Raw genomic sequence first — 27,126 nt, forward strand, 5'->3', positions numbered from 1 at the left:
TGAGATCCAAACTTATAGAGCTTCTCAAAACAGTTTAACCTCTGTGTATGTCTCCTTGTGGAAGGCTTTCCAGGCCAGATGTGTGGTGCGCCCTCAGACAGTCTCTGCTTAGAATGCTGATACCCTATGAGGTACTGGGTGGGAGGGGAGGGTGGTATGAATGTGAGGGGGATGAGTGTTGTGTTTTTTGGAATGGTGAGCTCTTGGTGGTGAAGAATTATGGCTGAGAAATGTAGTGTCTGATATTTTGAGTCAAGTGGATTTTCTTTTTGGGGTTTACTAAGAAACAAAATAAGCTGAATTTGCTATACAAGTTACTATTTAGAGGAATCACAGTCTTCTTCTAACTTACTGTATCCACGGGACTGGACACTCTAGGCCTTTGTATTGGTTCTATGTATAATTTCTGGAATTAGTCAGAGTTATGCTCCACTCCTATTTATTCCTTCCTGAGTTGCTATTGTTCATTGTATGGTTTTGAAGCTTCAATAAAGATTTAAAAAAAGAAGGAAAGAACTGTAGAGGGAGCTAAACAGCCCAGTGAAGTACTATAGAGCAAGAATTAAAAAATCTGGAGTGGATTCCTTCTGCAGCATGTGGATAAAGGGAAATAACCCTACTGTATAGAATGTCTCACCTATTGCACTGGAATAAGAAATTATACAAATAAAATCTTTTTGTAAAACTCATTTTGATAGAAAGGTACCGTCAATTATTCAGCTCTTCAACCCATATCCTTCCTTGCTTTTATACCAATTTCTCCTATACATACTCCACTGCCACTAGCTTTTCTACATGGGACACAATATCCACCTACCTCTGGGATAGGAACTTCTAGGCGAGTGCCTGATGGTGCTCTAATGGCCAAAAGTGTGTCACCTGAAAAAGAGAACCCAGACTTTCAAAAAACCTGTATTGCCTTCTACAAACGAATATCCCTCCAAGCTACCCAAACCCCTTACACTCCTGCACCTAACACCATGCTCTTCTTTTCCTTCCCACATCCTGGGGACAGAAAAGATAAGGATTGTCATATCATTGCCAAAGGGGAAGGCAGAGAAGATTGAAGTCTGCTGGGGCTCACTAAGAACCAGCTAACCAATCTGATCTTCATTCAAATTGAAAGACAACTACAAATTCATCCAATTCAACATACCGTATTTTTCGCTCCATAAGACGTACCCACCTCTAAAAGAGGATAAACCAAGATAAACCATCTATTGGTGGGCATGTCTAATGGCAGGCAGCCCCAAGCCAGTCTGCCTCCAGCCAGCCTGCCACAAGCCAGCCCACCAGCCCCAGGCTAGCCTGCCAGCCCCAAACCAGCCCACCAACCCCAGGCCCGCCAACTCCAAACCAGCCAGCCAGCCCCAAACCAGCCAGCTCCAGGCCAACCAGCCAGCCCCAGGCCAGGCCAATCAGCCAGCCCCAGCCAATCCCCCCGTACCTTTTTTAACTCTGCCTTCCAGCTCCAGCCGGCTTCGCTCCCTCCCTGTCTGCCGCAGTAGCCTTCGCTCTTCCGGGCTCATTTCCTGGCCAGCGGCAAAACAAAGCAGCGTGGCCGTCAGAAGCAAGCTTTACATTCTCCCGCTCGGCCCCGAGCTGCTTTCCGAATGGCTGCCGTAAGTTTTTGCAAGTCCCGTGAAAAACTACAGCAGCCATTCAGAAAGCAGCGCGGGGCTGAGCGGGAAAGTGTAAAGCTTGCTCCTAACGGCCGTGCTGCTGATTTGTTTCGCCACTGGCCGGGAAATGAGGAGCTCACTGGACCACCAGGTAAAAAAAGGGAGAACGGTGATGGCAGATGGACGGACCGAGAGGGGGGGTTAAAACAAAAGGTAGTGCGGCGGCAGCGGGCAGGTGGGTTTAAAAAGGAAATGTGGCGGCAGCGGGGGAGTGGGTTTGGAAAGGTAGTGGAGCGGCAGCGGGTGGGTGGGTTTACAAAGGTGGTGCGGTGGCAGCAGCAGGTGGGTTTAAAAAGGAGGTGTGGCAACAGCGGGCGGGTGGGTTTAGAAAGGTGGTGTGGCGGAAGGCGAGTTTTATAATGGTACTGGGTGGGGGGGTAACAAAATTTATACCTTCGCTTCATAAGATGCTCCGACATTTCCACCCACTTTTGGGTGGAAAAAAATTGCATCTTATGGAGCGAAAAGTACGATATGTCTAATTGTTAAAAGTTCTCTCTGTAAATCACTTGCAAGAAACAGAACTTCAACATGCACATGTAGCCACTTCTGCAACAATTAAAATCTCCTTCCTAACACCTAGGCTCTTCACTGTAGGAAGATGACCATCAATCTCCTTTTCCTATATATACTGACTGCCTCTACTAGTAACACAGTATGTGCTATTATCTCACCCCAGTCTTACTGAATACCACTAACATGCACCCTCAGTTTTGGCTGCAGCTCTCGGCTTTGCACACTCACTTCCAGTTTGCATCCACTAATATAACCAGGTCTTTCTCCTGCTTAGGGTTAGTAGAGTTTCATGATGCATATGTACTTAGGTTAAATCCCATCTGCCATTTTTTATACCAACTTGACCAAAATATCTATATCCTTCTGAATCCACAGTGTAATGCAATCTGCAAAAATAGTTCTCATACATCTCTATGGAACCCCATTTAATGAAAGATTAGGTTCTTACCTTCCTAATCTTCTTTCAGTGATAAGACATAGGATTCTGTATGAAAGCTGTTACTTCCCCTTAGCCACGAATCTGCAGAAGAGTATCTCTTTAAGACCCTGAACTCCCCTTCTGTAGTGGAGAGCAGCTACCTCTTCAGTTGGTCCCAAAGCAATCGAACTCCACTGAAACAGAAGAAAAGAGAAGGAGGGGCATGGAGAGCTTCCCCAGTAACAAATTATATTCTGCTCTGTTCTATGATGTATGATAAAAGAACAAAGATTAATAAACATTTAACATTTTAACACTGAACAATAAGTATGCACATGTGTAGCTAGGCGCCATGATACATTAGATACAAGAAAAGTCATTCCAATATTAACACTGGCTACATCCGAGGCAGGAAGCAGGCAAATCAAAGGCAATGACAGGGCGTGGCATACAGAATCCTATGCTTTATCACTGAATAAAGATTAACAAGTTAAGAACCTAATCTTTCATTCAGTTTCAAAGATTCTGTACAAAGGCTGACATACCAAAGCAGTGCCAGATGTCTAGAGAAGGAAAGATGAGCCTGCCCGCAGTACCCAGAACTCAAAAGTGGCATTCTTCCATGCCACCACATCCACTCAGTAAAACTTCATAAAAGTGTGGAGAGAAGACCAAGCAGCCGCTCTACAAATCTCATCAGATGAAACAGCCCAGGATACCACCCAGGAGGTAGCCACACCTATAGTCAAATGTGCTGCAATTGAGATAGGAGGCTGTTTACTACAGGCAATGTAGGCAGATTAAATTGTCATGCAAATCCATCTGGCTTTCGAGACCTTGAAGGCTGGCTTGCCTCATCTTGAGTGGTTGGTCAACACAAAAAGAAGGTTGGAAAGCCGGGAATCATTAGTCCTCTCCAAGGAGTGCAGGACTATGTGCATCTAGCCTCTGCAAAATCTTGTCCTGTTCTGCTGAACCCGTGGGGTAAAAAGTGGGTAAACAAATCTCCTGATTGGTATGGAAGCAGAAACTATCTTTGAGAGGAAAGCAGGAACAGTCTGCAGAGAAACACCTAACTCCGTAAACCAGAGGAAGGGTTCCCTATAGGAGAGGGCCTGTAATTCTGAGCTCTGCTTTGCTGAGACAATGGTGACCAAAAACACAATCTTAACCATAAGATCCAAGAGGGCCGTGCCCGACAGGGGCTCATATGGAGCCTGAGATAGGCCCTTCAGAACTACATTTGAGGTCCCAGTATAGGAATGGCTTGCACAACAGGGGTCACAATCCAAGCGCCCCCTTGAAAAATAAGTAACGTCTGGATGTAATGCGACGGCAAGCCTCTCCGAGCCCTAAAGAATGAGAGGCCGGCAACCTGTACTTTGAGAGACAAGACCGCTAGTCCCCTTTCAAGAACAGCCTAAAGAAAAGCTAGAATCACAGGGATAGGAACCTTCCCAGGCTCTACTTGGTCCATGACACACCATAACTGAAAAGCCTTCTAGGTCTCCGCATAAGCCACAAAAGTTACAGGCTTCTTCACTTTAAGGAGAGTTGTAACAACAATCTCCGAGTAGCCCTTCTGAATTAGGGCCATGCGCTCAAGAGCCATATCGGAAGATCAAAGCACTCTGGATTCTCCATGAGAACTGGGCCCTGATTGAGGAGCCCTGGGTGAACCAACAGTTTGAGACACCTGCCCCTCTGAAAACACACCAGATCTGCATACTAATGCTGGTGGGGCCAGTCCAAAGCTACCAGAATCACCAGCCCTTGATGATTTGCTATTCTGTGGATGACCCAGCCTACCATGGCCCATGGAGGACATATGTAGAGCAGATCAGAGGGCCAGGGTTGAATGAGTGTGTCCAGCCCTGCTCAGCTCTTTAATTGTAGAAGCAATCTGCCTTCACATTCTTGGCTATAGCCATCAGATCTATGTCTGGTCTTCCCCAGCTCTGTACAATGAAGGTGAATACCCTCTGAGCCAGAGACCACTCCCCTGGATCCAGAGTCTGTCTGCTGAGAAAATCAGCCTGGATGTTCTCTACTCCTGCCATGTGGACAGCTGAGAGGACTTGTAAGTGAACTTCCAAACACCGGAATAACATCTGTGATTTAAGGCATAGGGAAGCACTTCTGGTGTCTCCTTGTCTGTTCACACCACTCTGGCATTGCCTGAAAACAATCTGACGACCTTCCCTGACAGCTCCTTCAAAGCCAAGTAAATGGCTCTCAGTTTCAGATGATTTTCATTTATGGACCATTTGCTCTCTGATGAGGTCCGCTTGCCCTGAAGCAGACGGCCACAGCAGTGAGCTTCCCAGCCACTCAGGCTGGCATCAGTTGTGAGGGCCACCCATGCTTGGATTCTGAGAAACATACCCCTTGACAAAGCATCCCCCTGTAGTCACCAGCACATGCTGTGCTTCACCTCTGAGGTCCAGGAGAGCTGCATCAGCAAAGAGTGGTGCTGCGGAGACCACCTGGACAGAAGAAAGTACTGGAGTGGTCGCATATGAGATCTTGCTGTCCGAGAAGGATTTGGGATGGCAATCCGCCATACTAGCTATGACGTCATCCAGCCCTTTACCAAAAAGCATCTTTTGGAGAGTAGTTTCCTGAGAGTTTGGAGAGTAGTTTCTCTTTGGAGAGTAGTTTCCTGAGAGTTGCCTTAGAGCAGGGGTGTCAAAATCCTCCTCGAGGGCCGCAATCCAATCGGGTTTTCAGGATTTCCCCAATGAATATGCATGAGATCTATTAGCATACAATGAAAGCAGTGCATGCAAATAGATCTCATACATATTCATTAGGGAAATCCTGTAAACCCGACTGGATTGCGGCCCTCGTGGAGAGACTTTGACACCCCTGCCTTAAAGGCTGAGTCATCCGCCCATTGCCTGATCCAGAGCATTTGACAGGTAGAAATGGAGTAAGCTGAAACCTTACTCAGGACTTTAATATCCTAAAAAGCATCAGCCACATAATCCACTCCCTCCTTAAACATGTGTCCCCAAGCTTCGATGAACTTATCCGCAATCTGGTATGACAGGCCCATGCCATGAAGGTGGCAGCTACTACAACTTTGATACCCAAAGCCCGCGCTTCATACTGTCTTTTAAGGATCCAACTTATGGTCCTGTACGCCATTCAGCATCATTCCACCCTCACTAGGAAGGGAGGTGTGTTGGTCATTTGTTCTACTGCAGAATCCACTTTTGGCTGCACAAATAGCTGTTGGAAGTCCGAAGCCATAGGACAGAGCTTAGACATAGCTTGGGCCACTTCAGAGAGGTTTCAGGGGACTCCCATTGGTCAGTGACTAAGGAGGTAATATCTGGATGACCAGGAAAAAAAAAGGTTATCTGTGCGTTACTACCGGTCATAACAGAGCACTGAGAGCTGGAGGACTGCTGGGCATCGAACTTCAATGCAGAAAGGATGTGAAATGGAAGCTCATTTAAAAAGGCGACGAACTGAGGGATTATCACTATGATCCGCAGCTGATCCTATCTCCTGACCTCTGGACCCCAAAAAGGATTCAAAATCATCCACAGACGCAAAGGCTGCTCGACTAGTCAGGAAAGCAAAGATACAAATGGAAGAAAAAATAGATGATATGGTAAAATGGAGAGACTTTTTTTTTTAGATATATCAGTGATAGGAAGACGTGCAAAAGTGGCATTGTGAGACTCAAAAGTGAAGAGGAGAAATATGTAGAAGCTGATAAAGGAAAGGCTGAATTGCTTAACAAATATTTCTGTTCTGTCTTCACGGCTGAAGCACCAGGAGCGAGACCAAAAAAGACAAATGCAAATAGGGATGGAGTAGTGGTAGACCCTGATCAATTTTCAGAGGATTGTGTTCATGAGAAGCTAGCTAAATTAAAGGTAGACAAAGCGATAGAGCCAGATGGCTCTAACATATTAAGCTCTATTAACATATTAACATATTAAGCTCTAACATATTTAGCATTTAGAAAATTGTTATAAACATTTATTTGATAAATTTTTTTAACCTTGGGTTATAATTCACTATGAATGTACAGGAATTTATCACTTTGTTATCTGCATTGAACTGAGAGGTAGCTGCGGTATACAAGTAAATTGTTATATTATGCTGAAGGAACTTAGGGAAATTCTGGTGGCTTCACTGACTGACCTTTTCAATGCCTCTCTAGAGTCAGGAGTGGGACCGGATGACTAGAGAAAGGAAGATATGGTCCCTTTATACAAGGGATCTCAAAGTCCCTCCTTGAGGATTTTCCCAATGAATATGCATTGAAAGCAGTGCATACACATAGATCTCATGCATATTCATTGGGGAAATCCTGAAAACCCGACTGAATTCCAGCCCTCAAGGAGGGATTTTGAGACCCCTGCTCTATACAAAAGTTGAAGTAAGGAAGAAGTACAGAAATACAGGCCAGTAAGTCTGACTTCTGTAGTGAGCAAATTAATGGAACACTTTTAAAAACAGAGAATGGTGAAGTTTCTGGAATCCGGTGGATTAAAGGACCGGCAGTAACATGGATTCACCAGAGGCAGGTCTTGTCAGACAAATCTGATCAATTTCTTTGACTGGGTGACCAGAGAATTGGATAGAGGGAGTGGTGTATTTAAATTTTAACCAAGCTTTTGATAGTGTTCCACACAAACGTCTAATAAATAAATTGAGTGCTCTCAAGATGGGCCCCAAAGTGACGGGCTGGGTCAGAAATTGGTTGAGTGGAAGATGGCAGAGGGTATTGGTCAATGGTGATCGCTTGGAGGAAAGAGATGTTACCAGTAGTGTGCCTCAAGGTTCTGTTCTTGGGCCTGCTCTTTTAAACATTTTTATAAGCGATATTGCTGAAGGGCTGTCAGGTAAGATTTGCCTCTTTGCGGATTGATACCAAAATCTGCAATAGACACCCTAGATGGGGTGAATAACATGAAGAAGACCTACTGAAGCTTGAAGAAATTTGGTAGCTAAAATTTAATGCTAAGAAATGCAAGGTCATGAATTTAGGCTGCAAAAACCCAAAGGAACGGTACAGTTTAGGGGGCGAAGAACTTATGTGCATGACAGAAGAGCGGGACTTGGGTGTGATTGTATGTGATGATCTTAAGGTGGCCAAACAGGTTGAAAAGGTGATGGTGAAAGCTAGAACAATGCTAGGTTGCATAAGGAGAGATATGGCCAGTAGGAAAAAAGAGGTATTGATGCCCCTGTATAAGACTCTGGTGAGACCTCATTTAGAATATTGTGTACGAGGGACCACGATCCAAGATGGCCGCATGCAGGGTTGTCTGAGCTACACTCTCCCTGAAGCTCGCTCGAATTTACTTACTTCGGTATTTTTTTTTTACTTGCTCAGAGCAATGCCGAAGAGGAGGGGATGCAGCGCTGCTGGAGCCTCGCAGCGCTCCAGAACAGCATTTTCGGCAACATCGAGGAGCTGTTAAGGATAATGCAGGGCACGCCGATATCATCGGGGAGTCCCCTGCAGGAGACGCACGGTGGAGGCAAACCTGTGCCGTTCTCCATAGGGTTGGAGACATCGTTGAGCCCCGATGTGAGAGCACCTCCCCCACACCCTCAGTCCACCAGTTCCCCGCAAGCGGAGGCACTTCCGGAAGTCGGAGTTCACCTCCTCTCTGAGGCTAAGGAGAACAAGAGGGGGACTGGGTTGCCGGATTCCTCGTTGGAGCAGAGGAACCTGAGCGTTGAGACTGAGGAGGAAGCGGCAGGGGATAAATGAACCAGACAGGACGTTCGACAAGAGATGTTGCCAGAGGGTGAGCTAACTCAATTAAAATTAAAATTACACTCTGTTCAAATTGAGAAGCCCCAGGAGGTAACATTGGATTCTCTGTGGGATCTTGTAGCTCATTTGGCAAGATCTATAAATCCGCAATTACAACACCTGGAAAAAAAATTTAATGATCATGAAACTGAGATTAAAAATTTAAAGACTGAAATTGAGGGCTCTAAGACTTCAGTACAGAATGTCCACCAAGAATTAAAAGTCACTAAGCAAATCACTGAGACATTAATTAAGGACAATACTAATTTAAGAAGGAAGATGGAGGCAATGGAAAATTTTTCTCGAAACAATAACCTTAGATTGATTAATTTCCCCAGGGCTCCTATGATAGCCCCTAGGGAAATGTTGAAACGTTATATGATGGAAATATTGGAGCTCTCTGAAGAATCATTACCACCATTCACGCAGGTTTATTACCTTCCGCAAAGGACTCAGGATCAACAACAACAGAAATTGGGACAAGATTTAATGAATATATCTAATATCTTGGAAATATCTGACAAAGAATTAGTGACCCCAGCAACTTTACTTTTGATGGTAGCTCTCGCACCAGATAAAAACTGGTTGCTGAGACTTTTCTTTAAAAATAAACAAAAATAATTTTTAGGTTGTAAAATTCAGATGTTCCCAGATTTGGCTAGGGATACGCAGAGAAGGAGACGTGAATTTTTGTTAAGGAAACCTGGTGTTTTGGCCCTGGGGGCGACTTTTTACCTGCAACATCCATGTAAATGTGTAATTATCTACCGTTCACATAAATTTGTTTTCTTTGAGCCATCTCAACTGACAACCTTTCTCTCAACTTCATGTCTGGAGAAAGAGAAAACATGAATGCTCAGTTTAAGAAAGGATGCATTAACCTCATTCAACTAGTCATTACTTTGTAAATGTGATTTTCTTTTTCCTATTTTCGCCGATTACCCACCTTGGATCCTTTTGAGGACTTGAGTTGAAATTTATGCTTATATTTGATATCTTTTATATAGTTTTATATTGTTTGTTGTTATATTAGTTTCTTGCTGAATTTCCTTTCTGTACAAGTTAATGCTTGATTATATTGAAAAATTCAATAAATAAATAATAAAAAAAAAGAATATTGTGTACAATTCTGGAGATCATATTTTCAAAAAGATATAAAAAAGGATGAAGTCAGTCCGGAGGAAGGCTACTAAAATGGTGTGTGGTCTTCATCATAAGGCATATGGGGACAGACTTAAAGATCTCAATATGTATACTTTGGAGGAAAGGCAGGAGAGGGGAGATACGATTAGAGACATTTAAATACCTATGTAATACAAATGCGCATGAGTTGAGTCTCTTTTATTTGAAAGGAAGCTCTGGAATGAGAGTGTATAGGATGAAGTTAAGAGATGAGAGGCTCAGGAGTAAATCTAAGGAAATACTTTTTTTACAGAAATGGTGGTAGATTCATGAAACAGTTTCACGGAAGAGGTGGTGGAGACAGACACTGTATCTGAATTCAAGAAAGCATTGGATAGGCACGTGGGATCTCTTAGAGAGAGAAAGAGATAATGGTTACTGCGGGTGGGCAAACTGAATGGGTCATTTGGCCTTTATCTACCATCATGTTTCTATGTGAAAACAGGAGCATGGAAAAAGACCGGTCATCTCAGTCCTTTTCCAAAGGATCACTGATACTAGGAGCCAGCATGGTATGAGGTGAAGATGCCTGCTTGGGAGAAGTATCCCCCTTAGGCAGAGCCAGCATGCCCACAGGCAGCACAGTGTTTCCTGAACCTGTTAAGTAGGTTTTCCATAAAGGGCTGACAAAGTCAGAAAAGCCTTGCACCAGAATCCCTGAGGACCTGTAAGACCCCAGACTAGAGAATTAGGCTCTCTTCCACCACCATGTGCTTGCTTTTCACCCCTTCATTACTTGTGGTCTCTGAGCGGGACCTCTTCCTCACAGACTAGTCTATCACCTACAAACATCTTGGGAAAAGGGAGGCAAAAGAAGACTATCTGGCCAGATCTAAGGCTGTCAAAAAGGCAGTCAGGGAAGCCAAACTTCAAACAGAGGAAGATCTAGCACGGAACATTAAAAAAGGGGACAAATCCTTCTTTAGGTACATTAGCGACAGGAAGAGAAACAAAAATGGAATAGAACGCCTTAGGCAATCAGATGGAAACTACGCAGAATCTGATACTACCAAGGCAGAACTGCTAAACGAATAATTCTGCTCAGTATTCACCTGTGAAGCACCGGGAGATGGTCCACAACTACAAATAAGAGACAGCCAAAATGACCTGTTTTGTGATTACGAGTTTACACCTAGTAGCGTCTACCACGAACTTTCAAGACTCAAAGTAGACAAAGCCATGGGGCCAGACAATCTATACCCCAGGGTACTCAGAGAGCTGAGTGAAGTTCTGGCTGAACCACTATCCGTACTCTTCAATCTTTCCATGTGCACGGGAAAAGTACCCCTAGACTGGAAAACAGCTAACGTAATTCCACTCCACAAAAAGGGCTGCAGAACAGAGACAGGAAATTACAGACCGGTGAGTCTTACATCCATAGTGTGCAAACTCATGGAAACACTGATCAAACAGGAACTTGACAAAATTCTAGACGAAGAAAATTTACGTGATCCACATCAACACGGATTTACCAGGGGAAGGTCCTGCCAATCTAATCTGATTGACTTCTTTGATTGGGTGACCAGTCATCTGGATGCCGGTGAGTCCCTTGACGTGATATATTTGGACTTCAGCAAAGCTTTTGATAGCGTCCCACACCACAGGCTGTTGAACAAACTAAAATCGATGGGATTAGGGGATACATTCACTACATGGGTAAGGGATTGGCTAGATAGTAGGCTTCAAAGGGTGATGGTAAACGGTACCCCCTCGAAAACGTCAGCAGTGATGAGTGGAGTAGCTCAAGGCTCCGTCTTAGGGCCGATTCTATTCAATTTATTCATAGGAGATTTGACCCAAGGACTTAGAGGAAAAGTATCACTGTTTGCCGACGATGCCAAACTATGCAACATAGTTGGCAAAAGCAGTGTGCCTGGCTTTATGACGCAGGACCTAAGACAGCTTGAACAGTGGTCATCAACTTGGCAGCTAGGCTTCAATGCTAAAAGATGTAAAGTAATGTACCTAGGCAAAAAAAATCCACACAGAACTTACACACTAAATGGTGAAACCTTGTCCAGGACCACGGTGGAACGTGATTTAGGAGTGATCATTAGCGACGATATGAAGACTGCCAATCAAGTAGAGAAGGCTTCGTCCAAGGCAAGACAAATGATGGGCTGTATCCGTAGGGGTTTTGTCAGCAGAAAACCTGAAGTCATAATGCCACTGTACAGATCCATGGTGAGACCTCATCTCGAGTATTGTGTTCAATTCTGGAGACCACACTACCGAAAAGATGTGTTGAGAATTGAGTTGGTTCAGCGAATGGCTACCAGGATGGTCTTGGGGCTCAGGGATCTCACGTATGGAGAAAGGTTAAAAAAACTGCGGATGTACTCGCTGGAGGAGCGAAGAGAGAGAGGGGACATGATTGAGACCTTTAAGTATATTACTGGGCGTATAGAGGTGAAAGATGATATCTTCAGTCTTACAGGGCCCTCGGTAACCAGAGGACACTCGCTGAAAATCAGGGGAGGGAAATTTCGGGGTGATGCTAGGAAGTACTTCTTCACCGAAAGGGTGGTCGATCATTGGAACGAGCTGCCTCAGCGGGTGATTGAGGCCAGCAGCGTGTTAGATTTCAAGAGAAAATGGGATATTCATGTGGGATCTCTAGGAGAGTAAGAATCAGGGAGTGGGTCATTGGTATGGGCAGACTCGATGGGCTATGGCCCTTTTCTGCCGTCAATTTCTATGTTTCTGGGCTTTTCGGGATTCCAAACCCTTGGAAGATCAAATAGAGGCTGTCCAAAGCTCCCATCCCCTTCTCTCGTGGAACACAGTCACTCCTCAGCCGACACATCTTTGCAATAAATGCAAGAATTGGGGCTAGTCTGACCTGGGGCATCCATAACAAAACAAGGGGGTCTGAGGCAGAAAAAGAACTTAAAAATAAAAAAAAATTGCTAAAAATCCAAGATGGCCGACACCAGAAAATTTGTGCTAAAAATCACCCATTGAAGCTAAGCAGAAAAATAAAAAATAGAAATTTAGGGGTTTTGGAGGAGGGGGAACTTAACCCTGACCTCAGCAACCCTCAAAACTGAGATTTTTAGACCCCCGATTTTCCCCATAGGGAATAATGGGAATACTCACTGTGACTTCTGATGCTTGTCAGCTCTTTGAATCAACCTGTCTGCAGAGAAAGGATTTCTACCTCAGAGAGTAGTCCAGCAGATAGTAGTCCAGCATAAGTCGACTGAAGGATATCTTCCGGCTGCCAGTCAGACAAACCTTGATCATGGATTTCCACCCCCAAAGTCCTTGCAACACGCTGGGGGAAGAAATTTCACAGTCTGCCCCCTGAGCTCCTGAAGGAACACAAAGCAGGCTGGCTCTGCAGGTACTCAGAGAGATTGGCCTGGGAGCAGCAGTCCATCCATGTGGGACTGCATCCTTTCCTCAGTGGAGTAAGCTCAAGAAGGGGACCTCTGAATATTGAAGCCACATAGAAAAGTCCAAAGGTCAACGGCAAAAACCACCGAAAATAATAAAAAAGAAGTAGAGCAGATCAAAACACACTTTCTGAGTTTACTTGCAAAAGGAAAAGCTGAAGAGGGAGCTGTTCTCCATTGCAGAAAGGGAGCAGCTAAGAGTCTTAAAGAGATACCCTTCTGCAGATTCGCAACTAAGAGGAAGTAACAGCTTTCATATAGAATCCTTTGTTTTTGAAATTGAATACCTTCTAATCAGAATAGGTGCCAATGCATCCTACTATGCTGGGCCAAATTTTTCTCCATCCCCGCAGGAACTCATTTTCCATCCTGGCAAATTGTTTTCCTGTCCCTGCACCAGTCCTGCAAGCTCTGTCCTCATCTGCACAAGCCTCAAACACTTTAAAATCATAAGTGTTCAAGGTCTGTGCAGTTAAGGATGAATTTACAGGAATAGGGCAAGGACAGTGACAAAACTTGCAGGGATGGGGAAATTGATTCCTGCATGGATGGGGGAAAAATTTGTCCCCTTGTCATTCTCTACTTTCTAGCACAAGAGAAAATTTAATTAACACCTGGACACTGAGTTCCTTGTTCTCCCTAAGGAGCTGGTATCCTTTCGTTAGGCTGACCAAACAGAATAGCCTCCCTTCCCTTTCACCTTCACATTCTTACCTTTGAAGCATCTGCAGATGTCCTCATGTGTTACATATGCTAACGTTTCTGAGGTTAAGGAGAACTTTCTGGTACACACAATGTGCCTTCTGCCTATAAATTCCTATCCAAGCCCCTTCTAGTCCTCTCAAGATTTAAATATACAGATCTTGCTCACATCTATAAGTCATAGAAGGCCTGTGCACACAATACAAATAGGTAGCAACAATGGCTACAATCAATACTGCATCATTTCCAAAGCTGAAATCAGAAAAAAAATTATATGAAGCAGCCCTGGATTAACCATTAAGCAAAATAAGTACATGCTTAGGGGACCAAGGGGAAGGAGGTCACCACAGGAGTTCCCACCTCCCCAGCTATCATGACACTAACTCTTTCACTGCCATCTGCAACATCTATCTCTAATCATTATAAATATATATAGATGTATTGTTTCGTACAACAATTCAGCACTTATTGAGTCTTATTGTCTTTACAGTTAAGCAATGGAAGGGCCAAGGGGCACCATATTTGGGCTTTGCTTAGAGCATCACTTAGACCATCTGGGCCCGGTATGAAGAAAAGCAATCAGAGCAAAAAAATGTGGCAGGATAAAGAAATAGCCCCGATAGGTGATTAAAAAGAATTTCCAAGTGCACACCAATTTGTTTCCTATTAAGGGTTGATAAAAATTAATGATTTTTTAAAAATTGATTTTTTTTAAAGCTCTAAATCAGATATTTTTATGTAAAATCTATTTTTATTAATTAGCAAAGAAAAACTGTCAAGCAACAGTACAAAGGCTCTTTAAAGTACAGTCACAACAGATAACATAGAAATCAATCCCCAAAAACCCTCCCCCCCTTGTAAAGCCCAAGTCAACAATCAACAGCACAAATCACATAAATTGAAAAATAATCATTCTGACAAGGGGGTCCAATACCAAAATAATGATTCTAAACTAATGAAATCTTCTAAGTAATCATCCCCAACACCCAAGCCCCTAAACCTTCCCAAATTTACCAAACTTAATATCCAGGAAGCACAACATAGAAAAGGTCAGAGGTACCATAAAACATCTAGGGAGACGTCATTGCAGGATAAATATAGTGTGAAAAATACAGTACAAGACACACCAGACCATAAGGAGGAAAAAAAGAAAAAATATTTTGAACCAAATGGTGTACTAATATATTTAATAAAATATAGCAGAATAATATTCCAATCATGTAAAATCAACAGCAGTATTAAGAGCCATCATCACTGTCATTAACAAATGAGGAGAGATTTAAGGTTCAAGCACTCTTCTAGTTTTCTATGCTCTGCACTCAACCCCCCTCCCTGCCAGTCTCTGAACCCAGCCCCCTTCCCTCCCAGGCTCTGCACCCAACCCCACACTCCTTGCCAGGCAAATCACAATATGAAGTAATATCAACCCTAATACCTTTTGGCTACAGTTAAAACAAAACTTGCCTAATTCCCCTTACGAACTTGAAGAAATCTGGACAAAAAAATCTGAATCTATATTTGAGTCATTAGCCCCTATTAAAACAAAGGAGATCTCGCCTAAGAAAAAAGTCCCTTGGTATTCTCAGAATCATTGTCAACTTAAGCAAATGTGTAGAAAGTTAGAAAGAAAGTGGAAGAAAAGTAATGCGGAAATAGATAAGATAAATTGGAGAAAGAAGATAAAGGAATATATTTTTGAGATTATTAAAGCAAGAAAAATATATTATGGTAATAAAATCAATACAGCTAAAAATCAAAGTAAGGCTTTATTTTCATTATGAAAATTGATAACATCATCATCAGAACAGATAGGTCAATCTATGAAACCTTCTATAGAAGACTTAGCTACTTTCTTCAGTGACAAAATTTTGAAAATAAGGTCCTCATTTTCCAATGTTTCAATACCTTTTAATATACTTTGTAATGATAAATTCTCTGATGAGATACCAGCTGATACATACTGGCATACTTTTGATATAATAACAGAACATCAACTTAAGCAATTCTGTGTTAAATTTGGTCAGAAAAAATGTTTACTAGATCAGGTTCCTTCATATCTTTTCTGTAATATTCCTTCCTATATTACTACCTGGCTTACAATGCTGATCAACTATATTCTTACCAGTGGCTTCTTTACATCAAATATGGGACAAATTATACTTAACCCATTTTTTAAAAAAACTCTGAATTAGATCCAGCAATAGCTCTGTTACCGCCCGGTTGCAAACATACCATTGTTAACAAAGATTTTAAAATCTATTGTTTCAAAACAACTATCAGAATATTTAGACAAATTTTCAATGCTTCTTCCATTTCTGTTTGGTTTCTGTCCGAATTATAGCACCAAAACTCTCCTTAATTCATTAGTTGCGAAGGTTCAACATTTTCTGGTCCATGGCCATTGTGCTGTCTTGTTGCAGTTTGATCTTTCGGCAGCCTTCAATGTCGTAGATCATGATATTCTTATACAACTTTTGACTGACATTGGATTTGATCAAGGAGTTTTGAACTGTTTTAGTGGTTTCTTAAAACTACGATCTTATCAAGTATATACAAAGAATAAATTTTCTTTACCATGGTCTCCTGTTTGTGAAGTACTTCAAGGATCTCCATTGTCATCCATATTATTTAATATATACATGAAGACATTGAAATATTTGAAATTATCTGTTTCAGAATCAATTTTTATATAAGCTGATGACATTTTTATCTTACTTGAAGTGGATCCATCATTGTTGAAATTTTTTTTTTGTATACTTTAATTTTTTATTGTATTTTCATTATATAACAATAAAACATGTCAAAAGGAAAAATACCATGGAAACAGAAATATAGCTAAATATAAAAAATCAAAACATTCCTGCATAATAATTACAAGTAAAATGATACATTCCAAAGTTCATTAGTCCACAATGAGAGGGACGGACCTATAAGATGACTGAATAAACTTTTACCATCAAAAACAACATTAGGAAAATAAAGATGGCACTTGATAGTCCCCGAGCAATTCCAATTGAGCAGATTAACTGGAGTACAACTCTCATGAAGCAGGTATAGACTGTGTGGAAATAAATTTAGATAATTGCTGCGGCTCATAAAATACATATCTATTACCTTTATATACCATTACACATTTACATGGATATCGTAAAACGAAGGTTGCTCCTAACCGTAATACCTGGGGTCTCAAAAGAAGAAATTGCTTTCTTCTTTTCTGGGTAGGTTTAGATACATCAGGATACATTCTTACTTTATATGACATAAAATAAATATCTCTATTTTTAAAGAACAGTTTAAGTAACCATTCCCTATCGGAATCAATGGCAAACTGTACCAAGAGAGTAGCCGGAACTTGGGCTTCACTATCAGAACTCTCTAGGAAATTAGTTAAATCAAGGCTATCAGCAGACAAATTCTGCTGATTAGCAACTTGAGATTTTATTCTCCCAGGCAAATAATATATTTTAAAGAGGGGTGGGTATGAAGCCTCTGGTACTTTCAAAATCTCATTCAAATATTGCTTAAACATATCTTGTGCTAAGATAGAAAAAACTTTTGGGAAATTTATAATCCTAAGATTACATCTTTTAGTTACATTCTCCAACATTTCAATTCCCACTATCTTTAATCCAATTTAAAGCTTGCTGTTCCAAATTGTTCAATCTAGTTTCAATGTGCCGTTTTATTCTCCAAAGTAGATAATTTGTTCTTAATTTCTGTGTGCTCAGAGAGCATTGTCATGCAAGAAGTAGATAACTGTTGAATTTGATTACCCAGAGAAAGTTATAGACTGGAAATTGCCTCCTAAATTGTCTCCATATTGATGACCTTAGGTCTTTGAAAGGAAGCACTCTCCATTCTAGGACCCATAATAGACAAAGTACCTTAAGCTGCAACAATCGAAGAAACACGAACCAGTTCCTCTTCACGGGTTTGCTCCATTTCCTTCACCCGACTTGTTGAATTATCCTCCTGCCCCTGCACAGGGTCAGGAGACCCGCTCTGTTGAGGCAGAGAGGAACTACCCAGGGCCGATCTAACCTCCGAAATCTCCTCATAGCTCCTGGGTGACTTGGTGGGCTCTGCTCCTCTGGAGATAAGCTGGTGCCTTCAAAAGAGGATCCACTCGCTTCAGCTCGCGAGCCACCTCCAGCCGAAGATCCCTCCGGTCGCTCGACTCGGGAACCGTGCTCCACAAAGGTGTCCATCGGCCTGGTAAAAGAAACAGGTACCTCCGGGAACACCCAGGTCTTAGATTTTCTTTTTACCATCAGGTAAAGTTAAAGAAAAGGTTTTTCCTGGTGACGGCGTCTTCGTGGTAACTTCAAGACGCCATCTTAGGTTTGCTCCGCCTCTCTTATCATCATTGTTAAATTTAACAGCAGATATTAATTCTTGCATATCTAGACTTCAAGATTGGGCCTCCTTTATGCGTATGAAGTTGAATGCCACTAAAACCAAATTGTTATGGTTTCGTCCTATTACTTACAATTTACCTTCTTCTATAAGATTACGTTCCAGTGACTCTAAAGATTGAATACTCATCTAGAATTCTAGGCTTTATTTTGGATTCCACTCTTTCTATGGCAAACCAAATTAATTATTTTAATGGCTCATTACAAATTTTATTCATCAGTATAGATATCCTCATTTATTTATATATGAAAGAAGTTGAGAAACATCTTCCGATATACCTCAATATCTCATAGTGAATATTTCGTCTTCACTTTAACAGACATTCATCGTCTCAATCATTTCATTTCATTTAAATACTATGGGATAAGACCTCAGCGGCTACTTCTGTACAGAATAAATCTGTTATAGTACAGAATTTCCAACGTAGCTAGCCTCCTCATTGGTCTTGTCCCCTACTTTTTCTTCTAGGTAAACTTTTAGACATTAAGGGGTCCTTTTATCAAGCCGCGCTAGCGGGGTTAGCACGGACATTTCATTACACGCTAACCCCCGCGGCCGGCTAAAAAACTAACGCCTGCTCAATGAAGGCGTTAGTGGCTAGCATGGCAGGCGGTTTAACGCATGATATTCCACGCGTTAAACCCCTACCGCAGCTTGATAAAAGGACCCCTAAATATTTTCATGGAATAAATAAATAAATTAATTAATTAATTAATTAATTAATAGCTTAGCTTTTTTTTTGCTTGAGCACTTAAACAGGACTCAAGCAAAAAAAGCTAAGTTACTAATTTATTCCATGAAAATATTTAATGTCTAAAGGTTTACCTATAAGAAAGAGGAGGGGACAAGACTAATGAGGAGGCTAGCTAATTTGGAAATTCTATACTATAATAACTATATGATTCTCATTACAAATTTTAGACATGAAGACAGGAGTTCTAAAGCAGCCTAAGAAATGATCTGTCCATGGTTGCTTAGACCATTCAATTTCCAAAATTGATGATCTTAAATAATCAGAGTCCATATAACAAATAATATCTAAGGCATGACCACGAATATGAGTAGTAACTGGCGAGAAATTAAAATTTAAAGAATTTTTTAAAAGATATAAATTAATCACATCACTGGTATTATCTACCTACTAAGAACATAAGAATTGCCGCTGCTGGATCAGACCAGTGGTCCATCATGCCCAGCAGTCCGCTCACGCAGCAGCCCTCTGGTCAAAGACCAGCACCCTAACCGAGACTAGCCCTACCAGTGCATGTTCTTGTTCAGCAGGAACTTGTCTAACTTTGCCTTGAATCCCTGGAGGGTGTTTTCCCCTATAACAGCCTCCAGAAGAACATTCCAGCTTTCTACCACTCTCTGGGTGAAGAAGAACTTCCTTACGTTTGTACAGAATCTATCCCCTTTCAACTTTAGAGAGTGCCCTCTTGTTCTCCCTACCTTGCAGAGGGTGGACAACCTGTCCTTATCTACTAAGTCTATCCCCTTCAGTACCTTGAATGTTTCATCATATCCCCTCTCAATCTCCTCTGTTCGAGGGAGAAGAGGCTCCTCCAACCCTTTAACCATCTTAGTTGCTCTTCTCTGGACCCTTTCGAGTAGTACCGTGTCCTTCTTCATGTACGGTGACCAGTGCTGGACGCAGTACTCCAGGTGAGGGCGCACCATGGCTCGGTACAGCGGCATGATAACCTTCTCTGATCTGTTCGTGATCCCCTTCTTTATCATTCCTATCATTCCGTTTGTCCTTTTTGCCGCCGCCGCACATTGCGTGGACGGCTTCATCGACTTGTCGATCAGAACTCCCAAGTCCCTTTCCTGGGAGGTCTCTCCAAGTACCGCCCTGGACATCCTGTAATTGTGCATGAGATTTTTGTTACCGACATGCATCACTTTACACTTATCCACGTTGAACCTCATCTGCCATGTCGATGCCCATTCCTCGAGCCTGGTTATGTCACGTTGTAGATCTTTGCAATCCCCCTGCCGTCTTCACTACTCTGAATAACTTTGTGTCATCCGCAAATTTAATCACCTCGCTCATCGTACCTATGTCCAGATCGTTTATAAAGATGTTAAAGAGCACGGGTCCAAGCACCGAGCCCTGCGGCACCCCACTGGTGACTCTCTTCCAGTCCGAGTATTACCCCCACTCTCTGTTTCCTATTCTGCAGCCAGTTTTTAATCCACCCTTGATTCCATGGCTCGCAATTTTCCGAAGTAGTCGTTTATGCATAACCTTGTCAAACGCCTTCTGAAAATCCAGATATACAGAAGGTGTTCGACAAGGTTCCGCATAAACGGCTACTTCTGAAATTTCAGTGAAGCTTTAATATACTATCTAAAAGAAGATCTACAGATTTATTCCAAGCTCCAGGGGGCCGATAAAATAATACTACACCTAGAGGATAAGATTGTAATTCATCCTTTATAAATAAAATCATATATTCTAAATTAGGACTATTCTCTTTCTCTATTAAATTAACATCTAAAAAAGAATGAAAAATAGTAGCCAAGCCACCTCGCTTCCCTACTCTTGAAGTAAAAAGCCCTTTACATCCCTAGGGAAGCAGTTCTTGCTGGGTAAATGTATCTCCTTCAGGTATCCATGTTTCCGTAATGAATAGAAGACCCAATTAGATCATGAATAATCTGTTGTTTATTACATATTGATCGAGCATTGCAATAAAAAGATGGAACAGGAGTAAGAGTATCAATTAAAGACTTAGACAGGCAGTTCTCAGAGGCTAAGGATCTTAACACATTCAAATTCCTGTGTTTCACAGTTTTTCTGCAAAAGAATTTCCTATTACTAACAATGATTGGTATATTATATTCATCCTGAATTAAATTATGGTAAAGATGAAGAGGAATTAAGGATAAACTGAATGACAGTACGTATAGAGCAATATACAGCATAACCAATAATAAAAATCCATAATTTAATTAATAAAAAGCAATAAGATAGTATAAAACCCAATTAATTACCTTGAATCATACATGTAATATTTAAAAAACAGGTCTTAAAAATTAATACTTACAGTTAAAATGAATCTATATAATTCTCAATGTTAAGAATTAAAATCTAAATAATATAAGACTGTAAAATAAACTTCATGGCCATCTTCGAGATCACTATCCTCCTGTTCTACAGTTTCAGCGTTATCTGTCCAGGATAATATTTCAGTCACATCATATACATCAGTGTTCTTCAACCTTTTTTATACCTATGGACCGGCGGAAATAAAAGAATTATTTTGTGGACCGGCAAACTACTAAGACTGAAATTTAAAAACCCATCTCCACCCCATCCCCGCGAGCTTGGTCCCACAAACCAACTGATCCTATACATACAAGCCTCAAATAGTAATGATTTTATATTGAACGTATTTTATTAAACTATAAAAAGAAACAATATTCTGTATAATTGTCATTTTATAAATACAAATAATACAGAGGAAGGATCAACAAAACCCGTCTCCCCTCCCCTTCACATATATCCCATCTTCTATCAAGAAATTATGACAGAATGGTACACAGAAATATCATGCTAACAGAATACCGCAGTCACACATGACAGGAATAGTGTTAGGGGAGAGCAACTAGTGCAACTGCTCCCTGGTCAGAGAGAGCTCCCAGTTATGTCAAACACCAGCTCTAGCAGGATATTTCAAATCTGATATATTCTAATCTCAAGATAGAAATAAAATTATTTTTCTACCTTTTGTCGTCTCTGATTTCTGCTTTCATCGTCTTTTCACTCTTCCATCCAGCTTCTGCCCTCTGTCTTTTCAATCCAGCATCTCCCCCTTCCATATGGTATCTACCTTCTTTCTATGCCCCTCTCCCCTTTCCATCCAGCCTGTGCCCCCTCTCTCCTTTTTACATGATTCATTTTGCTCTCATTTTTATCTTTCCTACACCAGATCTAGCATCTTTGTCCCTCTCTCCTTATTTCTCATCTGACCCCCTTCCCAACAGGTAGGCCGGCCTACATTGCATCATTGAAGCGGGCCAGCCTAGCAAAGGCCCCGAGGCTGCCTCATGAAACCGCGGCTAAACTACTGCTTAAGGGCAGCTGTGTGCCAAAGTTAAAAGCACACAGAGCTACCGCTGCTGGTCTGGAGGTGTGGAGACATATGCGGCAGGAGACCCGGCGAAGGCAGCAGTCCCGGCATACGTGACGGCAACAGGAAGTTGCAAGTCAGCTGACACCAGCACCGCAGTCTCTCTTCCTGCCTAGTATGCAGTTTTTGAAGACCCAAATCCTTCACGGACCGGCAAGAAATTTTTGCGGACCGGCAGTTGAAGAACACTGATATATATATCACATAGCCACAGTATATCACCAAAAGAAATAAAAAAAAATCTGACCATCCAGAAACCACCATAGATAAGTTTGTGATAAAAACCAGCAGATTAGAAAAAGAGATGATCAATAAAAACACTTTCCAGTTAGTGTGACAAACTCTTCTTTCAATCTGATTGAAAACCCACACTTCATTAATATGGTTCAGTCATTGATATCAGGATAGAGTCCACCCAGCAGAGCAGATGTTGCAGGGAAACTGCTGGATAAAGTGTATGACACAGAAATGGAGCAATGTTCAACAGGTCTAGAGGGTAAAGTTATCAGCCTAAATCTTGATGGGTGGAGTAATGTCTACAATGATCCTATTGTATGTGCTTGTGTAACAGTAGCAGTCTTTCTTGTAGAAAAAATTGATAGTTCAGGAAATGACTTACAGCTGAATACTTACAGGAAATAACAGCAAAAGCTATAATAAAACGTGAACAAAAATTCCAGTGTCTACTATACAATTTAGTCACATACAATGCTGCAAATGTATCCAAGATAATGAAGAAATTTGTAAGAGCATGACGAGAATACCAAGCTAATAACATATGTTGCGGTGCTCATTTGCTGCACCATCTAGCCAAAGACTTCAGTGTCCCAGAAATAAAGACTGAAATTGCTAAATACTTCCCTATCATTTTGCAGCAGCAGCAGCTCTGAAAAGAATGGGTGGACCAAGCTAACACTTCCATAACATGTTAGATGGAACTCTGTAGTGGACTGATATGAAAAGTATATCAAGAACTGGCCTGTTCTGATGACAGTTTGTGAAAAAAAAATGAGTGAAAACAGATGGCATTGTTATGGCCAAAATCCTCAACACTGGGCTTAAGAGAAATATTGAAGATATGCTGAGAATTCTGAAACCCATTTCTGAAGCTCTAAACAAAATATAGAACAAATAGCTGTTTTATTGCTGATGCTGTTGAAATTTGGAAGGAAATGAGTGAGCACTTAAAAACAAAACTGGCACAATGACAGAATTAAATTGCGAATGGGACAAGCACAGTCTCCAGCAGTGTTCCCGCTAAGCTGCGCTGGCGTGCGCTGGCGCACAAAATATTACATCGCAGCGCACAAGTTTCTCGTCACAGCGCACACACGTGCTTGCAGGCAGGCGAGCTGGCAGTCCATGTAACGCGTCGCAAAGGTAAGGGGAGGCTGGGGGAGGAATCGGACGTCGGGGTGGGGGTGCGAGCAGGGAGGGGGGCGATCAGAAGAGGCGTACGGCAGATGGCAGGGCGGCGAGAGGAGAGTCGGGTGGGGGGGGGGAGTAACACCGGAAGAGAGCGGCAAATCCGGGCAAGGCAAGACTTGCAGAGGCGTACCTAGGGGGTGCGGGGGGTCGATCCCGACGGTCCGCTCAGCTCGCCAACAAGGAGAGGCAGCCGGACTCGCGTACGCTCCGACCGCCTCTTCTTGGGGATGATGATGAAGATATTGATGATATCTAACTTGAGTGAAGAATTGATTCCATTCCAGTTTCACAACAATTATTCTACAACATATTGAGTGAACTCTTCTCACTGAAGGCAAACTTTGTGCCCAATAAAATGGTTTTCAATATTTTGTTTTAATGTATTTATACTTTTGTGTAGAAGCTGGAATTGATAGATTGTCTAGAAATTGAAAGCATCAAACGTATTGTCTTCTGGACTGTTTTTAATTTACAGTTTACACATATGGATGTAACAGACATAACTACATTTGTTGTAAAACATTTATTAAGATATCATTTCATCCCTACAATTTCTGTAGACTGTTTTAAAATAAATTTGAGTTTTTCTGGTAAAAAAAAAAAAAAATAAAGAATTTTGTACTTTCAAGAATTAATGCGTTGTTTTGTGTTCTTAAAAATATTATTTAACGTTATTTAATTTAGCGTGTAGGCCTAAAATTCCTTTGAATACCTCGTCCTCATGTATCAGCAACTTTGACAACATATTTATTTGGCACTTAGATTTACAGACTGTTGAAGTAATGATTTCACTTTTAACAGCAGTAGCTGACATAGAAAGAATATTCTCTTCCTTTGGACTCATTCATTTCAAAATGAGAAATCATTTGAGACCCAATAAATCAGGAAAGCTTGTTTTTCTTTTCCAGATTATGAACATACAAGAAGATGAAGATCAGTGAGCTACAGAAGACAGTATTTTAAGTTTTTCATGTGTGGGCCTGGCTGATAGTTTAAGGTTTTTTTTAACCACATCAGTTAATATGAATGTTTAAGCAAATACAAGAATACATATGATATGGAACGCTTAGGTTCTTACCTTGATACTCTTCTTTCTAGTAGACATACACTATTCCTCATGAGAACTCTTTTAGGGAGCTTCATTTGCATACTTTTTTGCTCTTCCTCGCTTACATCTGAACAGTCCTTCAACTTCTCAGTGTGTAACAAAGCAGACGGCCAGCTTTGAAGAGGAAACAGAAGAGGAAGAGTTACGGGGACTCTCCCTGAGAAACATATGAGTGTGGAAGATATGTATACATACCCCCTGGATAACATAACATGGTAGCTACTGCCTCTATTCTTGTCAAGGCTGGATCGAAGAAACAAGATGTCTGAATTATCAGGTCTTATTGAGGCAAGAAGCAGGCAAATTCACCACTGACAGGGCGGGCTTCAGGAACAGAGTGCATGTCTACTAGAAAGAAGATTATTGAGGTAAAAACTTAATCTTTCCTTCTAGTACGACAGACACCTGAACCTATGGGATATAACAGAGCAGTCTCTCAAGCTTAGGGTGAAACAGATGAGCCTGCCGCCAGAATCGAAGATCCAAATGTGGAATCCTGTTTAGCCACCACATTCACTCTGTAAAACTTTGTGAATGTATGCAGAGAAGATCAAGAGGCAATTCTACAGATCTCTTCTGGGGAAACTGCAGAGGATTCCGCCCATGAGGAAGCAACACATCACATGGAATGTGCCTTCACAGATATAGGTGGACGTTTTCCACTTCTGATATAGGTGGAAAAAATGGCCATATGGATCCACTTTGAAAGTGTTGCTTTTGATGCTAGACCTTTATGGGCTCTCCAGCCAACACAAACAGATGATCTGACAATCGATATTCATTCATAGCTTCTAGGTACTGCACCCTAACATCTTTTCTCGAACCAGAGGGTGTGTAGGCTTACTTCCTGGTTGATGTGGAAGCTGGAAATCACTGGGCAAGAAAGATGGAATTGTGTACAAGGTCACAGAAACATGACGGCAGATAAAGGCCAAACAAACTATCCAGTCTGCCCATCCGCAGTAAACATCTCTTACTCTCTCCGAGAGATCCCACGTGTCTATCCCAGGCCCTTTTGAACTCAGACAGTCTCTGTCTCTACCACCTCTTCTGGGAGACTGTTCCATGCATCTACCACCCTTTCTGTAAAAAAGTATTTCCTTAGATTACTCCGGAGCCTATCACCTCTTAATTTCATCCTATGCCCTCATTGCAGAGTTAAATATCTATCATATCTCCCCTCTCCCGCCTTTCCTCCAAAGACTGAGATCTTTAAGTCTGTTCCCATATCATTTTCGTAGCCTTCCTCTGGACCGACTCCATCCTTTTTATATCTTTTTGAAGGTGCAGCCTCCAGAATTGTTCACAATATTCTAAATGAGGTCTCACCAAAGTCTTATACAGGAGCATCAATACCTCCTTTTTCCTACTGGCCATGCCTCTCCCTATGCAACCTAGCATCCGTAATCCCAAGAAAAGGATCTCTGCAGGATAAAGCCTGACGTTCTGACACTCTCCAGGCGGACGTAATTGCCTCCAGAAACAGCATCTTGATGGTAAGGTCCAACAAGGATGCTTGGTCCAGAGGCTTATAGGGCATTCTTGTTAGTGCCTGGATAATTAGATTAAGATTAATCTTTACTAAACGCCCATAACCAATTATAAAAAAAATTCTCATTTGTACTCTTACCTAGATGTTACTACCTTGGATTGTCTTTCTATCCTATAACGAATGTAGTTCCTCCCCATCTTCTCTCCATGTTCCAGTATGTTTGGTTAGTTTGGAATTATGTTAATGTGGTTTTAACATTGTATAATTTTTATTTCTGTATTTTGCCTAGAAATTTCTGATAGGTTGAGTGCCCTTTGCTGAAGGGCTTTTGGGCCAAGATTTGGTCTCATATTACCTCCCTGGCGGGTAGTAATATCCCACTCACATATGCATGCTTGATCTCTACTATGCACTCCACTCAGGATCCCTCTATGCATGAGATGTATCACTTAATGTACAACTTCTTTTATTAATTGCAATCTGAATTATTTTAGCCAACTGGAAAGATTTTTCTAATATTTCATACACCGAGTGGTGGAACACTGTTTGTTTGTATGCCCGCTATGAAAGGGTTGCTGCTGAACGTAATAACTCACTCTGAAAGTTCACAAAAATGTGGGCACTGCTGTCCGGTGAAGTAGCATTTGAGTTGCCCCATGTCCATCCTGGTGAGCCAGAATCATGAATACATGACTTGCCTTACTGTATCATCTTTTTGACATATATGACTGCATGAGCCATCTTACAATTTTTAAGTGACACATTCTAATGTTATTATGTCCTCTTATACTTGCGTGTTTCTCTTAGATCTGTACACATAGCTGATAAGCTTGTTAGTTGAGTTACGTTATTTTTATTTG

At 41.6% G+C, this 27,126-nt stretch overlaps 1 protein-coding gene across 5 annotated transcripts in view; it reads right to left on the bottom strand.

Moving 5' to 3' along the window:
* The window catches only part of E2F4 (E2F transcription factor 4), a 167,589-nt gene that overhangs the window by 120,766 nt on the left and 19,697 nt on the right, over positions 1–27,126 (bottom strand). For all 5 annotated transcript variants that reach the window (XM_033941019.1, XM_033941017.1, XM_033941016.1 and 2 more), the window contains 2 exons: positions 13,699–13,742; positions 818–879 (listed from right to left, as the gene is read on the bottom strand). In XM_033941019.1, coding sequence (XP_033796910.1) covers positions 818–879; positions 13,699–13,742 — 106 coding nt within the window. The remainder of the gene's footprint in view (positions 1–817; positions 880–13,698; positions 13,743–27,126) is intronic.

The sequence above is a fragment of the Geotrypetes seraphini genome, chromosome 4, assembly GCF_902459505.1.
Source record: "Geotrypetes seraphini chromosome 4, aGeoSer1.1, whole genome shotgun sequence".
Classification (NCBI taxonomy): domain Eukaryota; kingdom Metazoa; phylum Chordata; class Amphibia; order Gymnophiona; family Dermophiidae; genus Geotrypetes; species Geotrypetes seraphini.